Source organism: Sciurus carolinensis, chromosome 2, assembly GCF_902686445.1.
Source record: "Sciurus carolinensis chromosome 2, mSciCar1.2, whole genome shotgun sequence".
NCBI classification, from domain to species: Eukaryota; Metazoa; Chordata; class Mammalia; order Rodentia; family Sciuridae; genus Sciurus; species Sciurus carolinensis.
Genome location: NC_062214.1, coordinates 132,608,873 through 132,633,060, shown reverse-complemented (window position 1 = coordinate 132,633,060; position 24,188 = coordinate 132,608,873). Strand labels below are relative to the sequence as shown.

At 34.7% G+C, this 24,188-nt stretch overlaps 1 protein-coding gene across 5 annotated transcripts in view; it reads right to left on the bottom strand.

Annotated features, from left to right (window-relative positions):
- Window positions 1-23,624, bottom strand: part of G2e3 (G2/M-phase specific E3 ubiquitin protein ligase) — a 53,497-nt gene extending 29,873 nt beyond the window's left edge. The window contains exons 1-3 of one of the 5 annotated variants that reach the window (XM_047538981.1): window positions 23,473-23,624; window positions 7,909-8,119; window positions 5,193-5,233 (exon numbers count right to left, since the gene is read on the bottom strand). In XM_047538981.1, the coding sequence (XP_047394937.1) occupies window positions 5,193-5,229 (37 nt within the window). In that variant the 5' untranslated portion in view covers window positions 5,230-5,233; window positions 7,909-8,119; window positions 23,473-23,624. Of the gene's footprint in view, window positions 1-5,192; window positions 5,234-7,908; window positions 8,120-23,090; window positions 23,391-23,472 lie in introns of those variants that run through there. The other 4 variants (XM_047538979.1, XM_047538982.1, XM_047538980.1 and 1 more) reach the window with 4 other exon arrangements.
- Window positions 23,625-24,188: the final 564 nt, after the last annotated feature.

The following is a 24,188-nucleotide window of genomic DNA, read 5'->3' as shown; positions in this document are numbered from 1 at the left end:
GATGCATGGAACTGGTGTTTCAGTTGATGTGTTAAATTCTTTCTGAGAAGGCAAACTGCATTAATTGCTATAAGTAACTTTCCAATACCTACTTTTAAAACATTAATATAACTACATTTTTTATCAGTCTTCATATGAATTCCAGTGTATGTTAAAATGGTATAACTTGAAGGAGTAACATAACTGAAAATGGCAAGTTAAGACACTCTGAAACTCAATTCTTCCATGAAAGCAATGAATAAGCTACTCAAAAATCTTAAGAATCATTTTTTTTAGAAGTTCTGGAATGTAATAAATTTTTAAAAATTAGGATAATGCTTAATGAAGCAGTTATTCAATTTTGATAAGAGCATTATAATTTGCCTACCTAACATTCCCCATACCCCAGCTGGTCAGAGGCTTTGGGGTAGCCCATGTTACTGGTCCAGGGGAGGTAATATGAACCTTGCTCCAAAATATACATGATTATGTGTTTTGAATTATATGGCAGCTCCCCAAGGAATGGGCTCAGATACTTGTCTTTGTTTTGCCTACCTCAGAACTTTTATAGGGTTAAAATAAAAATGCTAGCTGCAATAGCCCAGGACAAAAGATAATAGCGCTAAGCAGCTGACAGACCAAAATATCCAGGGAAAAAAGAGACTAGAAAAAAGTAATACATGGGAGAAATAAGGGATTTTAAAGAGCTCTCATCTATACACGAGAATGCATGTGCACACCCATGGATGTGGTAACCTCAGAAAACACATGGGGGGCGCTGGGGAGATAGCTCAGTCGGTAGAGTGCTTGCCTTGTAAGCACAAGGCCCTGGGTTCGAACTCCAGCACCCAAAAAAAAAGAAAAGACATGGGAAACCCTAAACTTTTACCTTTGGTTCATCTTTAGGTTCAGAAAAGCCTATATTTAAAAATGAAAGCTTTCAAATTGTTAATTAATTTTATACCTTTAAGAACTAGAAAAAGAGGAGTAAACTAAATCCAAAATTAGTAAAAAGCAAGCAATAAAATCGATTGAAACATATAAACAAAATAGACAACAGAAAAACAACAGAATCAATAATTATAAAAGTCCGTTCTTTGAAAAGATCAACAAACTCCATAAATTTTTAGCTAGACTGATAGAGAAAAGAGTAAAAATTTACAACAAAACTGGCGATCAAATCAGTATGGAATAGGGATAGTAAACCAATACAAAAGAAGAATTCAGAAATAAACTCTTAACATCTATAATCAATTTATTTGTGATAAGGTTATCAAAGTTTAATGGGGAAAGAAATTCTTCAGTAAATGGTGCGGGAACAATTGCACAGCCACATGCAAAATAATAAAGTTGAAACTAAAAATTAATTTCAATATAGACCAAGGAACTAAATTTAAGGGCCAAAAATATAAAATTCTTAGAAAATATAGAGGTAAACCTTCATGACATGAAAAGCAAAAGTAACAAAAAAAAAAAAAAAAAAGAAAACCTAGATAAACTAGATTTTATCAAAATTGAAAACTTTTGTGCCCTTATCATGACACTGAAAAAATACTCTACAAAATGTGAGAACAGATCTGGAAGTTACTTATTCGTTAAAAATTTAGTATCCAGGATGTGTAAAAAACTCTTACAACTCAATAACAAAAAACCACAAACAATGCAATTTAAAAATGGGCAAAGGATCTCATCTTGTTTCTCCAAAGAGGAGATACAAATAATTGCTAAACACATTAAAAGATGCTTCCTATCACTGGTCAGTCAGTAGACAAATCCAAATCAAAACCACAATAAAATACCACCTAACACTCATGAGGATAGCTATAATCAAAATGTCAGAAAGTTATCACATGATCTAGCAATTCCATTCCTGGGTATACAAGCCAAAGAAATGAACACAGATGATCAAGCAAATACTTGTACACTAATGTACATAGCAGTACTTTTCACAATAGCCAAAGTAGAAACAAACCAAATTCTATCAATGGATGGCTTAATGATAAACAAACTATGATATTTCCATACAACAGAATATTATTCCATAATAAAAAGGAAAGAGGTACTGATACATGCAACATCATGAATAAGCCAAGAAATGACATTAAGTGAAAGAAATCATGTACAAAAGGTCATATAGTATATGATTTCATCTACATAATGGGTTATATTATCCAGACTAGGTAAATATAGAGATAGACAAAAAACAGATTAGTGTTGCCAGGAGCTGAGGTTAGGGAAAATAAGAAGTGACTAATGAGTAGTCTCCTTTGTAGGTGGATCTAGATCATGGTAATGATTTCACAGCCTTGTACAAACTAAAATGTACCCTTCAACCAGGTTTGGTGGTGCACAAATGTAATCCCACCTGAGGCTGAGGCAGGAGGATGGTAAGTTCAAAGCCAGCCTCAGCAACTTATCAAGGCCCTAAGCAACTCAGTGAGACCCTGTCTCTAGGTAAAATACAAAAAAAAAAAAAAAAAAAAAAAAAAAAAAGGAGGGGGGGGGGGGGCGCTAGGAATGTGGCTCAGTGATTAAGTGCCCTGGGTTCAATCCCCAGTATTCAAAATAAAATAAAATGTACCCTTCAAAATAGTTCAAATGGTGAATTTTGCTATGTACACACACATACACACAAAGAAAACTTGGGAAGTTAAGGATATCTAAATTAAGACTTGGCTTTACACTTTTTTCCCATTGTATATATTTATGGTATATGACATGATATTGTGAAACACACACGCACACACACACACACTGTGAAATGGTTAATCATTATGTGCATTAGTTAACAATACTTACCATATATCTGTAGGGAAGAACACTTAAACTCTACTTTCTTAACAATTTCCCAATATACTATACACTGTTATTAACTATATTCACCATGTTGTACAGGAGACTTGTTAACTTATTTCTCCCATATAACTGAAATTTTGAGGGCTGGGGATGTAGTTCAGTGGTAGGGCGCTTGCCCATCATTTGTGAAGTACTGGGTTTGATACTCAGCACTGAAGGGGGAAATAAAAGGTCAAATTAATCTAACTGAAATTTTGTATCCTTTGACCAGTATCTTCCCAATTGCTACCTTACCCCCAGTACACCACCAACTCCTGGTAACTAACATTCTACTCTCTGCTGTGGTGAGTTCTACTTTTTCATATTCCATATGCAAGGGAGATCATATAATACTATCTTTCTGTGCCTGGCATATTTCACTACGGTGCTTTATGACTCCATTTCCTCATCTTAAAAATGAGGACAACAATAGTACCTATCTTATACTATGTATGTCACTAATGAGGATTAAATGAAACAATACACATAAATATAATTAACATGCTGTGGCACACAGAAAGAAGTAAATAAATGTCCATACTATAACTACTAGTCTTTTTCTGTCTCACATCTATCTTATATACCTTATATAATTATTAAAATTCCATTACTATGTTAATGAAACAAGTAGACTACCACTAGCTTAAAGAGAAGAGGCTGAACATCCCAAGGCAGCAGATCCATACAAGACAGAGTTTGAATTAAAAATGAAGCATAACTAACCTTCCATCTTCCCTAACCAATCCACATTGGACTGTACCCTGACAAGTTATAAACTTTTCTTGTGTTAAACCATTAAGACTTCTGAGTTTACCTACTATAGCAGCTAGTGTTATTTACCTTGATAAATATGTGTAATCAAGAATGAATGTACTGAAAAGTACTATATTAACAGGCTATTCATAAAATAGATTCCAGCACAAGAAACAGTATCAGCTTATAATTAATAATGTGATATATCCTCACTATATTGCCCTCCTTCATTCTAGTAAGTCATAACTCAGAGCCCCTTCCATCACCCTTTGAAAGATTTCAGGTTCCCTTCCTCTCCATACAAAGGACCTGTTCACATTAACATCAGCAAACTACCATTTGTTCATACTGGACGGACATCTTACACACTAGCAGCTCCCCACTTAACTCTTCTATCCCCAGTAACTATACTTTTAGCCATACTGTACAGGCTGCTATCAAGAGAAAGAGAAATAGAAAGAATTAGCAGAGACCATGAAAGAAGAAGAGTCCTTGAGAAGTAGCAGAGACTACAGAAGGGGAGAGTCCTCAAATCCTGGATTGAGGTGCATCTGCTATTGTGATTTCCATTTGTTCCCATTTTCTGTTGCCTCCTCTCTCCCAGTATGGAGGGCCTTGGATGCAGAAGAGACTATATTTCAGATGTGCATTTTTTTTTTTTTTTTTTGGTACCAGGAATTGAACTCAGGGGCACTTAACCACTGAGCCACATTCCCAGCCCTTTTTCATATTTTACTAGAGACAGGGTCTCACTGAGTTGCTTAGGGCCTCACTAAGTTGCTGAGGCTGGCTTTGAATTAGCAATCCTCCTGCCTCAGCCTCCCAAGCTGCTGGGATTACGGGTGTGTACCACTGTGCCCAGCTCAGGCATGCATTTTTACTAGAAAATTACTTTTGTATGTATTTGTACTTGCTGTTTTTTTTCAATGCTTAAAATTCAGTAAAATTGTTCTGACTTTATTATATTTATCATATTAAGATTACTTTCTAATACAGCAAATGATACTCGCTTTCATCATAACAGAATAAAGCTTCCTCCTTAAACACATTCATGTAAGTACAAACAAGTTAATCTTGAGAAAAATCAAAGAAAGAGTTGAAGTAAATTTGCATTTGGCGAATGCATGAAAGTAGTATACAAATTATTAAAATTTCACTACTATTAGCATAGTTGATAGAAGGCTAGATTGTTTGTAGATGCAAGAAAAGAAAGTACAGTGAAGTTTATGAACCAGAATAAGGTAAGTCAACAGATACTCTCTGAAATTGATGGTTGAGATACAGAAAGTATAATATTTTTAGAGAGAATTTTTCAAAAATCTAAAAAACTGAATAAAGGAGAAATTGGCAGAAGAATATAGAATAACAATTAAGAGTCCTCATCTCTCATGGTTGTAAGTCAAAAGATACTATATATAACGAATGAAGAAAACGTGTACAGAACACAAAATTTGGTGAAAAATTGTCCTCTGATAGATTTGTTTGTGGAAATGAATACTCTTAATGCTATACTTTACTACATGGAAATGTGAAGTAAGCATGCAGTAGAAAAATCATTCCGATTGGTTGGACAATATTCTAAAAAGATTTACTGTAATGGAAATGCTTTAAATAGAGTTACTTACCAAGAGTCTGTGAGTCACCAGGTTTATTTTCATTCATTTTACTAGGAAAAATAAGAACATACAGCCAACTTAATGTTTAGTCTCAAATTAATCATTTAAATTTAGTCAATACACGATTATGAATGAATTACATAATCATTTCTTACTCTAGTACAGTACTTAATTTCTTCACCTTTACCCAAATAAGTTATCGGCAAGGATGACAGAATCTGAGGATTGTTTTTAATTGGAGGAAATGTTTAGTTATCAAAATACTTATGATGACTATTGATATTTAGTGGAAAGAGGGCAGGACTACAGGACATTTTCCAGTATACCAAGAAGTCCTCTACAGCAAATAGTCTAAGCCCATATTATACAAAAATAGCAAGTCTTTTTTTTTTCCTGCTGTTAGGACTGAATCAGTATTTGTAGACTATAATTTCCATATAAATTTGTATTTAATTTCTGTTCAAAATTTTATCAAGAATTGTTTACTATTTAGAAAAAGTTTATATGTGAGTACCCTATAAAACAATCCTTTTATTAAGTTTATGTTTGTGGCTATTGCATTCAAGGTATTTAATATAGAGCTGCGTAAGCCTCTGACTGCCTCATTATATTGTGTAGTACAGTTGTGTTCAATCGCAAAACAATGAATGAAATGGATCTGTCTCTGTCTTTTCACTCTCCACAGTTAGGCAAATAAAACAATTACTGAAATACAACTTTTTTCCTAAAAGATCAAAGGCAGGCAGAAGACATCTTAATAACATCAGTTTGACTTTAGCAGAGGTATATGAACAGCTTACTTGAAGTTTTGTTATGAGATTTAAGTGTAATAAGGTATGCACAAGCTCTTGAAATTTAAATGAAAAATAAACAGTAATGCTACTAGGTAAATACAACTTACTTTATAGTTGCAAAACCAGTACACAAAAAGATAAACATCTGTCCAAGTTCATATAGCTAGTAAGTAGCAACAGACTAACTCATAACGGAGTGGCTACAGGGTATAATGTACTACTATGCATGAAAATAAACTGACATCATTCTGTATTACAATTTAATTTAGACTTTGGATTTCATACTGACTGTAAGTACTGTCTTGAATTTATGAATTTTTTATATAATGCTTTCATAAGGTCATAGTCCAACTCTTCAAATCATATTGACCCCAACACTTCAATAAATTGTTTTCTTTAAAAAATTCAACTTCTATGCCATCAAGATTGCTATTTCTTAAGAGAAGCCATAAAACAGAGTTCAATTTTAAGCAGGCTTTGTGATTAAGTAGATCTAGCCTATCTTTCCCAGTCCTCCACAATTATTAAAGAAGGGTTAAAGAAGCACTCCTTTGTCTCCTGGATTTTTTTTTTTTTTTATATGCACTAATGATATTTTACAGGTAAATGATGGTACTTTTGGTGTTTACACATGCTTTATACAATTACTATAGACTGCCCTAACTGGTCAAGTTATTAAGGATCACAATCTACTACTCAGCAATGACAAGATGTAATAGATGAATCTCATAGTCATTATGCTGAGCAAAAGAAACCACACACTATTTAAGGTTCTAGGACAGGCAATGCAATTCTATTATGAAAAATATCAGAATAAGGCTTGCAGGTAGGAAAAGACTGGAATAGAGAATAAGGAAAATTTCTGAAATATTCTTTGTTGGGAGGGTCAAAGCAAGAAATCTTGCTTTCCAATAGAAATAGATGTAAAGAATTTTAGATTGGGCTTTTGGAACACATCATTTTGTAGATTTCAAGGAAACAAGACTTTGGGTTCACTCTGTAGTCCACATCTGATGTTGACTCCTTTAAACACAGCCCAGACTTTGCTTTGAGCCTATCAGAACACTGCTTCATTTATAGTTCACCTAAAAGTTAATGGTCCCCTTCTCCAAACCCTGTAACAATGTCCTTTTTTTTTTTTTTGGTGAAAAGACTTGTGGTTCCTCTGGTCTGTAATTTCACTCCAAGAGTCAATAAACCTAATTTTATCAACTGTAGGTTTACCCATTGTGGTTCAAATTGACTGGGCTAAGGCAAGACAATAAAGCAAACGGCAGAAAATAATTGGTGAATACAGATAAAGAGTATATAGGAGTTCCTTATACTATTCTTATGATTTTTCTCTAAGTTTGAAATTATAACAAAATTAAGTTACCCAAAAGCTGGATTTTTCAAAGACATTTTGTAATTCATATTTTTGACCAGTTCACAAGAGCTTTCTTTTCAATTCCCAGCATCTGAAATAAAACCTTGTTTCTAAGCTCTGATTGAGAATTACTTTATTTCACTTTGTTTTGTTTCCAAAACAAAACCTAAGCAAAAAAGTTGAATTTTATAATTTGTTTTAGGTGTTTTTCTTCAGGTACATGAATTTAAGACTTCCTAAGTGGAATGAGTACAGCAATGGTATAGAAGCATGTATCTCAATAACAGTCCAAATATTAATAATATTCTTGGTCTTAGAAATAATGTCAGGGCTTGGGCTGTGGCTCAGTGGTAGAGTGTTTGCCTAGCATGTGTGAGGCACTGGGTTCGATTCTCAGCACTGCATATAAATAAATAAATAAAATAAAGATATATCAACAACTCAAAAAAAATAAAAAATAATGTCAAATGTCAAACTGTCACCTTCCTTGGGAAATCATAAACATTTTAATGACGTTCTAGGAAGTTACTGTCAAAAGGTACTCTATATTTCTTCCATTGCTTACCTCTACTTGGTCAGTCAGTGATATAGGTTGATATTCCCTTCAGTAGGGAGAGCCTGATATCCCTCGCCTTGACTGTGAATGTACTTAGTGCTTGGCAACTTGCTTCCACCAAAAAGTCTATGACAAAAATGACGATGTGTGACTATGTCATAAATGGCATTGTGACTTCCTCCTTGTTCTCTGTGTCATGGATCATAACCTGTGAAGAAAGCTAGTTGCAGTTGTTACAAGAGCTTTCAAAATGTTCCATGAAAAGGCCCATTTGGAAAGAAAGAGGACTCCTGACCCCCAATCTAAGATGGGTGAAACATCTTAGAAGCAAACCTTCAGCCCTAATCAAGGCTTCAAATGACTGCAGCCTAACAACCCAAGAGTATAGAGTAACTTCATGGTGTACCTGAAGCCAAATTCTCCCTCTTCCACGTGGTGGTTACCATTTGAATAAACTAACATCAGGTCTTGTCCATTCAACATTTCCTAAAGTTCTAATCTAACTGATGATAGTAAAGCTGAAATAAAAGGTTATACTCAGCATACAAACAAGCAAACAAACAACATGGTAGAGTCATACACTTGATGAAAGAGAAATTATTTGACTTTATAATCTAGCATGTTAAAAAATAAATATTTCTAAAGTAATGATTTGATTTAAATCATTAATTAGAAAGGTTCAACTTAATCACTCTATGCAAAGCAAATTATCTGATGTGCTTGGGAATGAAATTGCTCTAAAGGACATCGATGAGATAATTAACAAAAACTGAATATGGAATAGTTCAAAGTACTGTATGGTAAACTTTTTGAATTTGATATCTATGCTTTATTTAAGAGCATACTTTTATACAGAAAATACCTATTGAAGTATTTAGGGATAAAGGAACAAGAAGTATGCAACCTACTCTCAAAGGACCAGAAAAGGAAAATTATACATAGAAGTGTAATACCACAGAATGAAAAGGTGAATGTGGCAAAATACTAAAATTTGTTAATCTGGGAAAGGGTATGTGCAGTTCATTGTACCTTTCTTGAAACTGTTATGCAACTTTAAAAATTATTTCAAAAATTTTATAAGATTTTAAAATAACTAAATTAAAAGTAAAACAAAACAGGGTTGGGATATGTGTAGCTCTGTAACAGACTGTCCATGCTTGGCACGTGTGAGGCCCTAGGTTTAATTCCCAGCACCAAAGGATTATAAGAGAATAAAGGAAAAGGAAGGAAAGGGAAAAATGAAAGATTCCCCCCAAATTTCAAGATTAGGACTAAGCAACCCAGTGCGATAGTTAATTTTATGTGTCAGCTTGACTGGGTCACAAGATGCCCAGACAGTAATTAAACATTATTTCTGGGTGTGTCTGTGAGGGTGTTTCTGAAAGAGATTGGCAACTGAATTTGGGTACTAAGTAAGACAAAGGCCTTCTCCAATATACGTGGACAACATCTAGTCTACTGAGGGCCTGATTAGAAGAACCAAGAGGCAGAAGGTTGAATTCTTTCTCTCACTGCTGGAGCTAGGACACTGATCTTCTACCCCTGGCTCTGCTCCTCATTTTGAAGCCTTCAGACAATTACTGGACTCTACACCAATGACTCTCCTACTCAATATTTCAAAGTACATTGCTAGCTTTCTTGGTTCTCAGCTTGTAGATAACAGGTTACAGGACTTCTTAGATTCCATAATAATATGAGTCAATACCTTATAACAGTTGTTCTCTGTACACACACATACACACACACACATAAGAACACATATCTCCTATTAGTTGTTTCTCTAGAGAATCCTATTATATATACCCAGTCTACCTCAGGCAGGGTTAATACACTTCATGTGCCCTTACAAATTTAGATGAAAGAGATACTCTTAAAAAATGTGCTAGTTACTTTGGTTCATAGCAACAGCAGAGACAAAAATAAGAAGAGAGAGGTTCAATGGTAGAGGTTGAAATCTATTAGCTTTGAAGTGGCATTCAGATTTACATGTTCTATATATTCTTTCTTGAGATCTCACTTATTGTTAATTTTACCATCTCTCAAATGAGGAAAACAGCAATTGCAGTTTGCTCTAGGAATTTGAAATAAAACATAAAATGCCTAGCAGACTATTTGGTATAATGAGTCAATCACTGGTACTCATTTCTTTTAAATTAAAACAGTAAAAAGGATAACACATCTTATCTGGGTTTACTAAGAATGCAAGGTTACCTGCGCACCCCAGTGGCATAACCCCAGTGGCTTGGGAGGCTGAGGCAGGAGGATCTCAAGTTCAAAGCTAGCCTCAGCAAAAGCAAGGTGCTAAGCTACTCAGTGATACCCTGCCTCTAAATAAAATACAAATAGGGCTGGGCATCGATGTGGCTCAGTGGTCAGGTGCCCGAGTTCAATTCCCAGTACCAGGGGGAAAAAAAAAAAAAGAGAATGCAAGGTTGAATAACAAACTGAACAATTAAGGTAATACATCATGTTAACAGAAAAAAGAAGAAAAAAGATACAAATTATCTCAACAGATAGAGTATTTGGCAAATTTTAATGATGATAAAACTGTAAAGCAAATAAGGAATAGAAGAAAAATTTTCAATCTAAAAAAGGGTATCTACAAATTTTTAACCACTTCAACACTGTACTGCAAGACAGTCTCAAAAGATGTAAAAAAAAATTTTTTTTGACAAATATCAGCATCCAAATCATGATAAAACTTCAAAGCAAACTATGGATAGAATGTTTTCTCAATCTTACGGAGAAAAATCTACAAAATGTTCACTCTAATCAGTTAAACATTATACTCCACCAAAATAAATAAATAAATAAAAAGGAAAGTTGAAATAAAAGTACTTTTATCCATGATTATCCAGGCAGAAAATCCTAGAAAACAGTTTACTAGAAAAAGTGAATTTAGCAAGTTCTAATGAAACAAAGCAAATATACAAAAATTAACAGTCTTTCTGTGTGAGAGCGACAAACTATCAGGAAATAAAAGTAAAGAAAAATTCTACTCACAATAGTTAGAATTTTGGTAAAAATATACAGAGACTATACTCTGAAAAGCTACACTATACCATTGAGAGAAATTAAAAATGACCTACATAAATGAAGAAATAAACAATGCTGATAGACTTAATGTTGTTAAGAGGTCACTTTCACACAATTCCAATCAAAATTCCCACTAGGAGCTTTTTTTTTTTTTTTTTTGGTAGAACTGACACTTTAAATTCTATCACATGTACAAAATGCAAAGGCCCTATAGCAAAACACAGAATGTATTTTGACATATTATACATACATGGAGTGTAACTTCCCATTCTTGTGGTCGTACATAGTGTGCAATAACACTGGTTGTGTATTCATATATGAACACAGGAAAGTAACATCAGATTCATTCTGCTGTTTTTCCTCTTCCCCTCCCTGCTCCCTTCCATTCATTTCCTTTGTCTAATTCAATGAACTTCTACACTTCCCTTCCCTACCCTACCTCATTATGAATAAGCATTCACATATCAGAGAGAATACTTGGCCTTTGCTTTTTGGGATTGGCTTATTTCACTTAGCATGATATTCTCCAGTTCCATCCATTTACCAGCAAATGTCATAATTTCATTCTTCTTTAAGGCTGAGTAATATTCCATTGTGTATACTATACTACATTTTCTTTATCCATTCATCTGTTGAAGAGCATCTAGGTTGGTTCTATAGTTTAGCTATTGTGAATTGAGCTGCTATAAACATTGATATGGTTGTGTCACTATAGTATACTAATTGTAAGTTCTTTGGATATAAGTCGAGGAGTGGGATTACTGGCCCAAATGATGGTTCCATTCCAAGTGTTCTGAGGAATCTCCATGCTTTCCAGAGTGGTTGCACCAACTTGTAGTCCTACCAGCAATGTATGAGTGTACCCTTTTCCCCACACCCTTACCAACATTTGTTACTTGTATTCTTGATAACTGCCATTCTGACTTGAGTGAGATGAAATCTCAGTGTAGTTTTAATTTGCATCTCTTTAATTGCTAGAGATGTTGAACTTATTTTCATATATTTGTTGACTGATTGTATTTTTGTTCTGTGAAGTGTCTGTTCAGTTCCTTTGCCCATTTATTGATTGGGTTATTTGTTTTTTTGGTGATAAGTTTGCAAAAAATATTTTTGAAAAGGACAAAGTCAGAGGGCTTGGACTATGTGATCCATAACATCCTGTAGAGTTATGTCAATCAAGACAAGATGATATGAAAATACAGGCAGATTATAACAGAACATAATTAAAAAGTCCAGAAATAGACCCAGACAATTGCTTTCCAACAAAGATATCACACTAATTCAATTGTGGAAATCATAGTTTATTCAAAAATAGTACTGGAATAACTGAATATCAGGGGGGAAATTAACACTGATTCTACACACTGAATGTAATTCAAAACGAACCACACACACACACAGACACAGATACAATTTCTAAAAAGAGAAACAGATAAATACCTTTATGATCCTGTGTTTGGCAACAATTTCTTACATAAGACAGACATACTATAAACCATTAAAATAATGAAATAATAATAATAAAATTGATGAACTAAGTGTCAAAATTAAAAACTTCCAAATCAAGACACTTGCCAATATATATATATATTTATATTCATAATGTATAATGTATAAATAATACAACTCAATAAAAAAATCACAATTAAAAAAAAATAGACAAAAGATTCTAACAGACACATAAAAATTAGTATCTTTTACTTGTCAAGGAACACTATTAAGAAAATAAGAGAAGCTTCAGACTGAAAGTGTTTGCAAATCATAATCTAAAAAAGTACCTGAATATATTTTTTTGGAAAAAATTGTCAAAACTTAAAAATAAGGGACATTAACCAAAACAGCAGAGCCAGGAGCTCTGGCTGGGGAAGGCCTATATCTCTTCAGAAATGAAAAACTTAATTAAGTTTTAATTAAAAATGTCTTGTAGAATACCGACAAGAGACAGAAATGATAGAAAGGAAGCAAAAAGAAATTCTGCAGCTGAAAAATAAAATATCTGAAATGGAAGATGTACTACAGGCATTCAATAGCAAATCTGATAAGTTAATTGAGATTATTTAGCATGGTGAACAAAAAGAAAAATGTACAGAACTTAATAGACAGTGAGGCACTATCACTGTATGCTCAATGGAACATACCAATACATGCTTAATGAAAGTCTAAGAACAGAAGAGAGGAGCAGACAGAATATTTGAAAAACTAATGACCCCAAACTTCCCAGATTTGATATAAGACATCAATCTACACATTTTCAAGAAGTTCAAGGATAGTAGCAAGAGGGACATGACTGATCACACAAAAAGGATCCTTAATAAGATCATTTGTCAATTTCTTATTAGAAACCAGGAGTTCCAGGAAGTAGTGGGATGAAATATGCAAAGAACTAAAAACAAAGAAACAAAATGGACCTGTAATAAAGAATTCTATATGCAGCAAAACCATGCTTCAAAAATAGAGATTAGTTCATAGACTCTTGTGGGAGGTAGGTAGGTAAACAAATATTTCATTCAAACAGTGTGGTAAATTCTATACAGATAAAGTGGCTGGTTTCATAAAGAAGATGGTATTGTAAATTGATTGTAAAGGATAAATATGCTGAGCAGATATGGTAGGAAAGGTATTCTAAGCAGAGTATGTGCAAAGGCAGAGTGGCGTACTTGATCACAGATGTTTGAAGAATGTTGGGGATTCTCTCTGGCAATTCTTCTTGCTGATTCTACCATGTGGCTGAATTATATTAATCTCCTTGGACTGGATAATTAGATAATAATACAATGCTTTCCACTGTCTGGACAATTTCTGCCTTGTCTTGTCTATGCCTCAGTGGACAAGGTCTCATTCTAATCCTTGTCTACCTCCTACTGACCAAGTCAGGCTCTACGTAACCAGTTCACTCAATCTTTCTACCACTGGTCAGGGCTTAGGCAATAAAAGGATTTTCAGCCACAGCTCTCAGAGGACCAATCCTCTCTTTTCTAAAAAATGCTCCCTTAACTATATATTCTAATAAGAGAATTTATCTGCTACCTCATTTGACACAGGAACTAAACCCTGAAGAATCTGATAGGAACCAGGCAAAGGAACACGGGAGAAAGAAATCAAGACTTAGTTCACACACACTCCTGGCAATGCCCTGTATCAGTGAACAGCCCACTCCCTCTCTAAGCCTCAAATTCCTCAGCTGCAAAATGGGGATCCTACTACTTACCTGTTAGAATTCTTATATATGCAAAGTGGAAGATGGAGTTAATGAAGAGAGGAAGAGTAGAAGGAGTTCAGCAAGTATCTAAGGAATCTAAGCTCAAAAATGATAAGTTTTCCAGATCACTTATTGTTAATAATGGTTTTCTTTGGGGAAGAGATGGGGTGGGACTTCTCTCTATAAATTCTGGTATAGTTTGAAATCTTTTACAATGAACATGATTTATTTTGTAATTAAATATATTTGGCATGGATATTATGCATCAATAAAAAGTTTTTTAAAAGCCTGCATTGTGTGGAAGATCATCCAGGAGGTAGATAAAAGTGATTGTTTCTGCAGAGGATTAGAAGACCCAGGGTTTGGAGTGGGAGGGAGACTTTTCCTTGTGTATTCTTTTGAACTCTGAATTTTTTTTTCATCATGAATTTGTACTACTTTTCTAACAAATATTACTTTTAAAAAATGTTTTAAAATTACTTTTAGAGAAAATAAAAATATTTTAAATAAAGAAAAGGTGAGAAAAAAATGAAAAAATCAAGACATTGACAAACAAAAGTTGAGAGATTTCATTATTAGTAGATCTGACTACTAGAGATGATGGCACTAGACAGTAACACAATCATATGCTGAAATAAAAACACTGTAAAGGTAACTAAAGAAGTATACATAAGAAGAAAAATTTTACATTTTTGGTGTGTAATTCCTCCTTTTTCCTATATGACTTAAAAAAATGGATAAAATAACTATAAAGTAATGCTACTGGGCACATTATATATAAACTAAAGGCACCTTATATGTAAACAAAATGGGCACGAAAATGCATGAAGATAAAACGTATCACAATGACAACATAAAGAGGGAAGAATGGTTCATACAGGAGCATATTTTTCATACACTAAAGCTAAGTTAGATATTCATCAAACTAGGTTGTTATAAAATTAAGATATTAATTTTATTTGTATTATTAATTATATTTATTAATTGTAATCCTCAAGATAAACACTAAGAACATGACTAAAAAAATATGGAAAAAGTAATGAGAAAGAAATCAAAATGACACTAAAAAAAATCAATTAAACAAAAGAAGGCAAAAATGGAGGAAAAGAGAAACAGAGATATGAAATACAGAAAATAGCAGAAATTTCTCCTTATGGGTAATTACTTTAATAAATTACACTCTCTAACTGAAAGGTGGATATTGACAGAAGGAACTAAAAAAAAAAAAAAAAAAAAGGATTCATTCTTATGTTGTCTATTAGAGTCTCACTTTAGATTCAAAGACACAAATAGTTGAAAGTTAAAGGATGGAATAAAGTATTCCTTACAAATAGAATTCTAATATGAACTTGGGTGGTTATACTGAGACAAAGTAAGTTATAAATCAGGTTGTTACAAGACCCAAAGACATTAAAAATTGACAGAAATGGAGAAAGCAACCAAGGGATATATAGAACATTCACTCCATCCAACAACAGAATATAACACATTCTTCTCAAGTGCACATGAACATTTTCCATGGACAGACCATATGTCATACCACAAAACTTCTATAAATTTTAAAAGACTGAAATCACACTTAGTATCTTCTTCAATCACATGGAATGACACTGGAAATCAGTAACAGAAGGAAAAACTGGAAAATTCACAAATTTGGAAATTAAATAACACAACTTTAATTAGACAAAAAGTCAAAGAAGAAATCACAGGGAAATCAGAAAACAGACAAAATGAAAATAAAAACACAATATATTAAAACTTAAGGTCTGTAGCAAAAAAAAACACAAGGTTCAGAGGGAAATTTATTGCTGTATATGCCTACATTAAAAAAGAAGAACCAAGCTGGATATGGTGGCACACATCTGTAATCCCAATGATTTGGGAGGCTGAGGAAGGACAATAGCAAGTTCAAGGTCAGTCTGAGTAACAAGAAAAATTCTGTCTGAAAATTAAAAATTAAAGGGGCTGGGGACATGACTCAGTGGTAAGGTGCACGTGGGTTCAATTCCCAGTACTGAGACGGGAAAAAGACCCAAAACAATAAACCTAACTTTGTAAGGAACCAGAAAAAGAGCAAACTAAGCCCAAAGTTAGTAGAAGGAAGGCAATAATAAGGATTAGATTGTAGATAATGCAATAAAGAATAGGAAAAAAAAAAAGAATGAAATAAAATTTATTTGAATAGTTTCTAAAATTACAAAACTTTAGTCACAGTGACCAAGTGGGGGAAAAAAGACTCAAATTACTAAAATCAGAACTGAAAAGGAGACATTGCTACAGATGTAACAGAAGTAAAAAGGATAAGGGACTATGTATTATTAATAGCTAATAATCAGCAAGTTAAACAAGTCGGATAAACTAACAAAACTGACTCAAAAAGAAATTTTCAACAAGCCTACACCAAGAGACTAACACCAAGCTTTTCAAACCCTTCTAAAAAAATAGAAGAGGAAGGAATACATCCTAACTCATTTTATAAAGTCAGTAATGCCCTGATACAAAGTCAGATAAAGACATAAAACTACAGATCAATGCCCCTTATGGATAGAGATGCAAATATTCTTAACAAAATACTTGTGAATTCAATCCTTATTAAGAGAATTATCAACCATGACCAAGTGGGATTTATCCCAAGAATAAATCAATCAGTGCAATAAACCATATAAACAGATTAAAAAAATCAAAAGCTCCATCTTAATTTTCTGGTGATGCAGAAATGGCATTTGACAAAATCTAACACTCTTTCATGATAAAAAACACTCAACAAGTTAGGAACAGAAGGGAACTTCCTTAGCATGATAAAGGTCATCCATGGGGAAAAACAACTAACATATTGAATGGTATAAGACTGAAAGCTTTCCACCTAAGATCTGGAACAATAGAGATATCAACTCTCACCACTCCTTAACATACTGGAGATTCTAGCCAGAATAAGGCTTAAAATAAGATGCACCCAAATTTACAGCAAGAAGTAACTATTCAGAGAAGATATGATCTTATGTATAGAAAAATTCTAAAGAATTAAAAAAACTGTTAAGTGCTAAAAAATACAGCAATGTAACAGAACACAATATCAATATACAAAAACCAGTTATATTTCTATATAGTAGGATGAACAATCCAGAAAGGAAATTAAAATAATTTAATTTACAGTAGCATAAAAAATTACTTAGTAATAAATTTAACCAAGGAGGTGCAAGCAAGACTTGTGCACTGAAAACTATGAAAACAGTGCAAAAAGAAATTAAAGAATCCTAAATAAATGAAAAGATTCTGCGTTTATGAGTTGTAAGACTTAAAGATGAAAATATTCCACAAAGCAATCTACAGATTCAGTGTAATTCCAATCAACATCCCAATGACCTTTTTGCAGGAATGGTATAACAAATCCTAAAATTTATACAGAACTGTAAAGAACCCCGAATAGTCAAAACAACTCCCTCCCAAAAAAGTTGAAATACTTTTCAGTTTCAAAACCTACTATAAAACTACAGTGATTAAAATGGTATGGTGTTGGCATAAAAACAGACATAAATCAATGGAAAAGAAGAGCCTAGAAAATAACCCATACATTTATTGTCAATTGATTTTCAATAAAGGTGCCAATATCATTCAAAGGTGAAAGAATAGTCTCTTCAACAAATAGTGTGGAGACAACTGGAAAGCCACATAAAAAGAAATGAAGTCAGATCCTTACCTCACATCATATACAAAAATATTAATTCAAAATAGAGCAAAGATTTAAAAATAAAAACCCAAACTGTAGTATAATACAGGGGCAAATCTTTATAACCTTGGATTTGTCAATAGTTTCTGATATGACATTGAAAGCACAAGCAAAAAGAAAATAAATTAGATTTCATCAAAAGCTAAAACTTCTGTGCATCAAAAAACACTATCAAGGGAATGAAAAGACAATTCACAGAATGGGGTAAAATATTTGGAAATCATGTACCTGATAAGGGGCCTGTAATCTAGAATGTCACAATTCAACAACAAAAACACAGATAATCCAATTTAAAAGTGGACAAAATAGCTGAATAAAACTTCTCCAGAGAAAATATTTAAATGGTCGAGAGGCACATGAAATAATGTTCATCATCACAGGCTTATGCAAATCAAAACCACAATGACATACCACTTCATGCATACTAGGGTACCTATAATTTTAAAAAGAAATGAAGCTGGGAGTGGGGCACATGCCTATAATCCCAGTGGCTTGAGAGGTTAAGGCAGGAGGACTGCAAGCTCAAAGCCAGTCTCAGCAATGCATCAAGGCCCTAAGCACCCCATTGAGACTCTGTCTCAAAATTTAAAAAATAAAAAACAAAAATGGCTGGGCATATGGCTCAGTGGTTTAGTGACCCTGGGTTCAATCCCTGGTGTTGGGGTGGGGCAGGGGGAAGAAATGAAAGAAAAGGAAAATAACAAGTGTTGGTAAGGATAAGGAAAAACTGGATCCCTCATACGTTGCTGGTAGAAATGTAAAAGACACAACCACTGGGAAAGACAGTATGGCAAATTTTCAACATGTTAAGTAGAACTATCATTTCACTCAGCGATTCTACCAAGTACATACCCCAAAGAACTGAAAACAGTTATTCAAAGAAAAACTTGTATACAAATGTTCATAGCAGCACTATTTAAATCATTATATCACAAATACAGAAACATGATACAGGCACATGAATCAGAAACACTGAATACAGGCAGTGGCACATGCCTGTAATCCCAGTGGCTCAGGAGGCTGAGGCAGTAGGATTACAAATTCAAAGCTAGTCTCAGCAACTCATGGAGGCCCTAAACTCAGAGAGATCCTGTCTCCAAACAAAATATAAAAAAGGGCTGGGAAAAGGCCATGGGTCAATCCCCAGTAAACTCCCCCCAAAACAAAACAAAACACAATCCAACTGTTCATTAACTGATGAATGAATACACAAAGTGTGGTATATCCACACAATGGAATATTATTTGGCTATAAAAGAAATGAAGTACAGTTATCCCTTAATAAGTGAGAGGCCCTTCCCAACAGATAACAAAATCCTTAGATGCTCAAGTCTTATATAAAATGGTACAGTATTTGCATATAGCCTACCAGAATAACCAATACCCTTAAATCATCTATTGATTACTTAGAATGCCTAATATAATGTAAATACTATGTAAATACTTGTTATACTGTATTGTTTAGGGAATGGCAAGGGAAAAAAGTCTTTATGATCAGCACAGACACATTTTTTTTCTCAAATATTTTTATCCATGATTGGTTGAATCCAACACAGACAAAAGGGCCCAAATATATTGACTGACATATGCTACTACATAAGGGAAATTCAAAAAACATTAAGTGGAAGCAGACATTAAAGGTCACATGTTGTATAATATCATGTATAGAAAACATGAAGAATAGGTAAACCCATAGAGGCAGAAAACAGATTTGTGGTTTCTAGGGATTAGAGGAATGAGGAAATAGGTACTACCGCTTAATATAATATGGAATTTTCTTTTGGGATGATGGAAATGTTTTTGAACTAGATAGAAGCAACAGCTTTACTAAATAGAATAAATGTTACTAAATTATACTTTTAAATGGTTAATTTTGTGAATTTTACTTAAAAAAGAATCAAATGTACATCCACTTTTTGTCAAATGTACATATGATATGGACAAGAAAAATGATGGTGTATTGTTTTTTGTGCACAAATGTCCATAGGAGGTTTATCTGTAATGGTTAAAAACCATAAGCAACCTAAATAGTCATCAATGCATGGACAAAAAAATTGTGGTACATATGCAATAAAATATAGTCATCAAAACTCAATGAATCCTTAAATGGGTGAACTTTATTGCTTATAAATGAAATTACCAGATGGATTTATTAAAGATATGTTTAAATTAAAAAGAAAATTAAAATTTATATTGGCTTATATAACTAGTGGAAACAAATTTCCACTGTGTCTCTGCATATTGGCTCCCTATTCTCATTGCTGATGTTTGTTTATGATTCCAATGTCAATCCAACACATAAAAAGACCTTTCTGACTTGGCCAAAATTCAAGAAGAAATATGTGAGTGGTCTAGACTGTAGATATGCTGGTGATTCAAATACCTATATTGCTTTGGCTAGAGTAGAGGTGTTCAATAGGAGCATATTAGAGTTGTGTGCCTCTTAGACTAACCCCACCTACTGGTGTTTAGAATGATGACCCTAAAATATTGGGTAGGTTGGAAATTAAGTAACTGTCTTAACTGTTCAAACTGAAAAGGAGAGGTAAACTTTTCTGTTTTATAATTTCCTGATGCTCTGAAATAAGTTACTTTCTCATTGTATTTAATATACATCACTCTTATAATCAAAAAAACTTCACCAGGAAATCAAATATAAGAAACACACTATAAAATTACTAAATATTTTCATACCTCAGTTTCATCTTAATTTGGGGATAATAATAAAATGGTTGTGAGGATTAAGTGAGAAAATATGTATAAAGCATTTGAAATTTCATGAATATTAGCAAATATTCTCTTGACTTTTCTCACTTGAAATGTCTTTTGAGGTTATGATATCAATACTTATTTTTCCATATTTGTGAGGTTTACAAACCATATATCACTAAAATCTCCATGGAACTATACAGAATTGTATGCTAACAGATAAAAAGCAAAACTTTTTTTTTAACTTTTCCAGATTAACATAAGACATGATATGCAAAATTGTTAAAATAACAAGTATTGATTGAACATACACAATTCAGAGTATAAAGACAATGATCTGTACTACAGAATGCAAACATAAAGATGATGAGGACAAGAGTTAGCTAGTGCTATGTTTATAACCAAATTGCACAGAGGACGAAGTATTCTGGTAGGGGGACATCTTGAAACATATGGGTAAAATCTTAAGGGAAATGCATAAAAAAAGGTAAAGGAACAGATGTAGAGAATCACAGTAGTAATGATGGAACACAGCAGGTCAGAAAAGAGTGGAAAACTATGAAGATGATGCTTGAAAACAGAGTGGAAATATGAAGGGCTTTGTGGGAAAAAAAAAAGAAAATCACTGAGATTTTGAATTATGTATGGTAAGACAATGAAAAATAATTAGAGATTTTTAAGGAGCAACATTTGGAAGGAGACTACAAAGAGTTAAGAAGCATTAATTTAAAATAAAAGACAACTTTTTTTTAGTTACATTTAGTTTTTTAATTTTATTTCAAACGCTTTATTAGCTGCATGAGAACAAATTACTGAATCTCTTAAAGACCTGTTTTCTTATCTGAAAACAGTAGCTACCTCAGTGATATTGTAAAGATTAATGTTAGTTTATGAAATATGATTTGTACAGTTTTGCAACTCAATATAAGAAGAGACACAGATTATTAACTATGTGCCACACACTAAAATCCCTCCATGAATTAACTCATTTAATTCTCACAATAATCATACAAGGTAGTTATTATCCCCATTAAACAGCTGAAGGAACTGAAGTACAGAGAGGTTTACACAATTTGCCTAGGGTCACATAGCTATCATATGGTAAAAGATGGGATTCAAACTGAGGCAATCAGTTTCCATACAGTTTCATCTTCTTAACTAGTGTAGTACATTGCTTCTCTAAGAAAGAGTAAGTCATGTTTTTAAAACTCTGGTAAAATATTCTAACCTTTCAATTAAATATGTAGATTATTCATCCCATCCTCCAGACCTACTGATTTAGAATCTCTGAGATTTGAAGTTTAGGAATCAGCATTTACCAAACCCTTAGGTAGTGCATACAGTGCTGGCGATATAGCCCATCACGTAGAGTGCTGGCGATATAGCCCAACACGTAGAGTGCCTGCCTCGCATGCTGGAGGCCTGGGTTCGAGTCCCCAGCCACAGTGGGATTACAGAAATACAAACAAACGAAACCAATTCTGAGGTAGTGCATACAAAATAAAGCATGAAACTCACTGATTTAGGTGAATGAAGTGAAAACTCAATGAAGAGCCCAGATAGGGAAATGTAACAAATTAGAATGCAGAAATGAATCTAAAAGAGTTTAGCATTTGCTGGTGGCATATATGAAATGAGCAGAATGTCTGTCTGCACTACTTAGGAAAGGAGAGCCAGGTCTTTGATTAAGTCTTATGTTTAAAACACTGCCTATTTAAATCTTTTCTTCCCTTTCCCCCAATACAGATAACAAATATTCATTGGCAGGGATGGGGGAGGAGGAGTCAGCACTGGATGAAGGAATTGTTTTTATTCTGACTATTAAGACCTACTTCTAAAAAGATATTTATACATTTATGTGGTACAATACCCTGATGTTAAAACCTTACACGGTACTTAATATCCTTTCCTATAAAGCAACACAAAATTAGTCTGACAGATTTTAATAAGGCAGGATATAAGACAAACATTTAAAGTACTCACAGTTTACATTTACCATCCACATCTAAACTATTCGAAAAGGTACGGCTTTATTTGGGAGGTTGGGAGTTTAGTTCATTAAAAATGAACCAAAAAGAAAAGAAAATTCAAACAACAAAACCCGATTCTTGAAGCATTTGAGTTCTTCCCAAATGACCCCATATTAACTCAGTTGGCCAATGAATAAAGAGCGTGAAAAGGCAGGGAGGTGGAACTAAAGCTTATCCCTATTGTTAGGAAACTAAGACCCAGCGAATCACCTCTGTTACTATGACCAATTTAAAAGAGCAAGAGTCTCGGATTTTTGCGGTACATGAAAAATGTCAACCGTGAAAGAAAAATATCCGGTTTTAAATACAAAGGAGACTCGGGTTTCAGTTTAAATCCCCACCAGGCATTTCGGAGACTGTCACTTCCCGGCGGTCCACGGTAATACGGAGCGCTGGGGTACCCTCTTAGGAGGAACGCGGAGCCACAGAGCATCTCTTCGTTTTAAAGCTGCCCCCGACCTTCCATCTTTAATAAAGGGAAGTTCTTTTACCTGTGGTATCGCTTTCGCTATGACATTCACCTACTGTGGAAGCTTCGGCATTCGAGTCGAATCGATGGAAATGCTAAACTGCGATTACGAAAGAGTTACAGAGACGGCTTATAAACAAGGCTTGATGTCAGGGGCCGGCGGGGCCTCCGAATCCTCAATGCTCAGGGTTGGCTGGGTGTGCGCAACCGTCAGGAGCGTTGGCCGGGGTGACTCTCCCCGCGCCCCGACTTCCCACGGTCTCCACACCTGGTTCCTGCAGACACCCACGCAGGTACGCGGAAGCCCCCGCCACGCAGTCCAGCCTCCCGACCAGCTATCCCATCCGATGGCCCCGCTTCTCTCCCTGGAATACTCCGTTTCTTCCCGTTCCCCATCTACTCACCGAGGCGCACGGAGCCTAAGTTCCAGGGTGGCTGCGTCACTTTTCTCTTCTCGCGCAGCGCTGCCACACGCCAACAGCGAGCAGCTCCATCCAACGGCCCGTAGGATTCAAATTCGCCCACTTCCGCTCGCAACCCGGAAGGAGCGGTCTGCCCCGCCCCCGAGGGCCAAATCCGTGGGGCGCGGGCGGTGGGGTAGGGCCGGCTGCACTCCAGATGTGCTGTTCGGTGCTTACTCCGGCAGCTTTTCCCTTTACGGTTTGTTTTTTTCCAGACTCTCTTCTTTTTAGGTTCTCAGAGGAGGCCGGGTGGTTGCTTCTGCCCGGTGGCTCTTGAGCGAACCCACTTGTTTCTGAAAAGGATGAAAACGTGCAGAAGTTTCTTCACCTTCAAGGAGTGGGGAAAATGGGAGCAGTATTGCAGCTGGGAGGATTTTACCCCTCCCCTCGCCCTGGCGTAAACAGCAGCAACTGCCCGAGGAAGAAGGCAAACCTCCACGTACTCCGCACAGGTTTCCCTGGCGCTCCTGAGCCCCTCCCGACAGCACCTCTAACTCCTTTCCAACCTCCGCTTGAGGAAGACAGAAAGGCGAGTTCGCCAGTCACCCCCTCACCCGGCCGCAAATTGATAAGAGGTGGTCCGAGCGGTTCCGTCCCAAACAAAGTATTTGAGAATAAATATTGAAAAGCAATTAACTGTCCCCACCCCGTATAAAGGA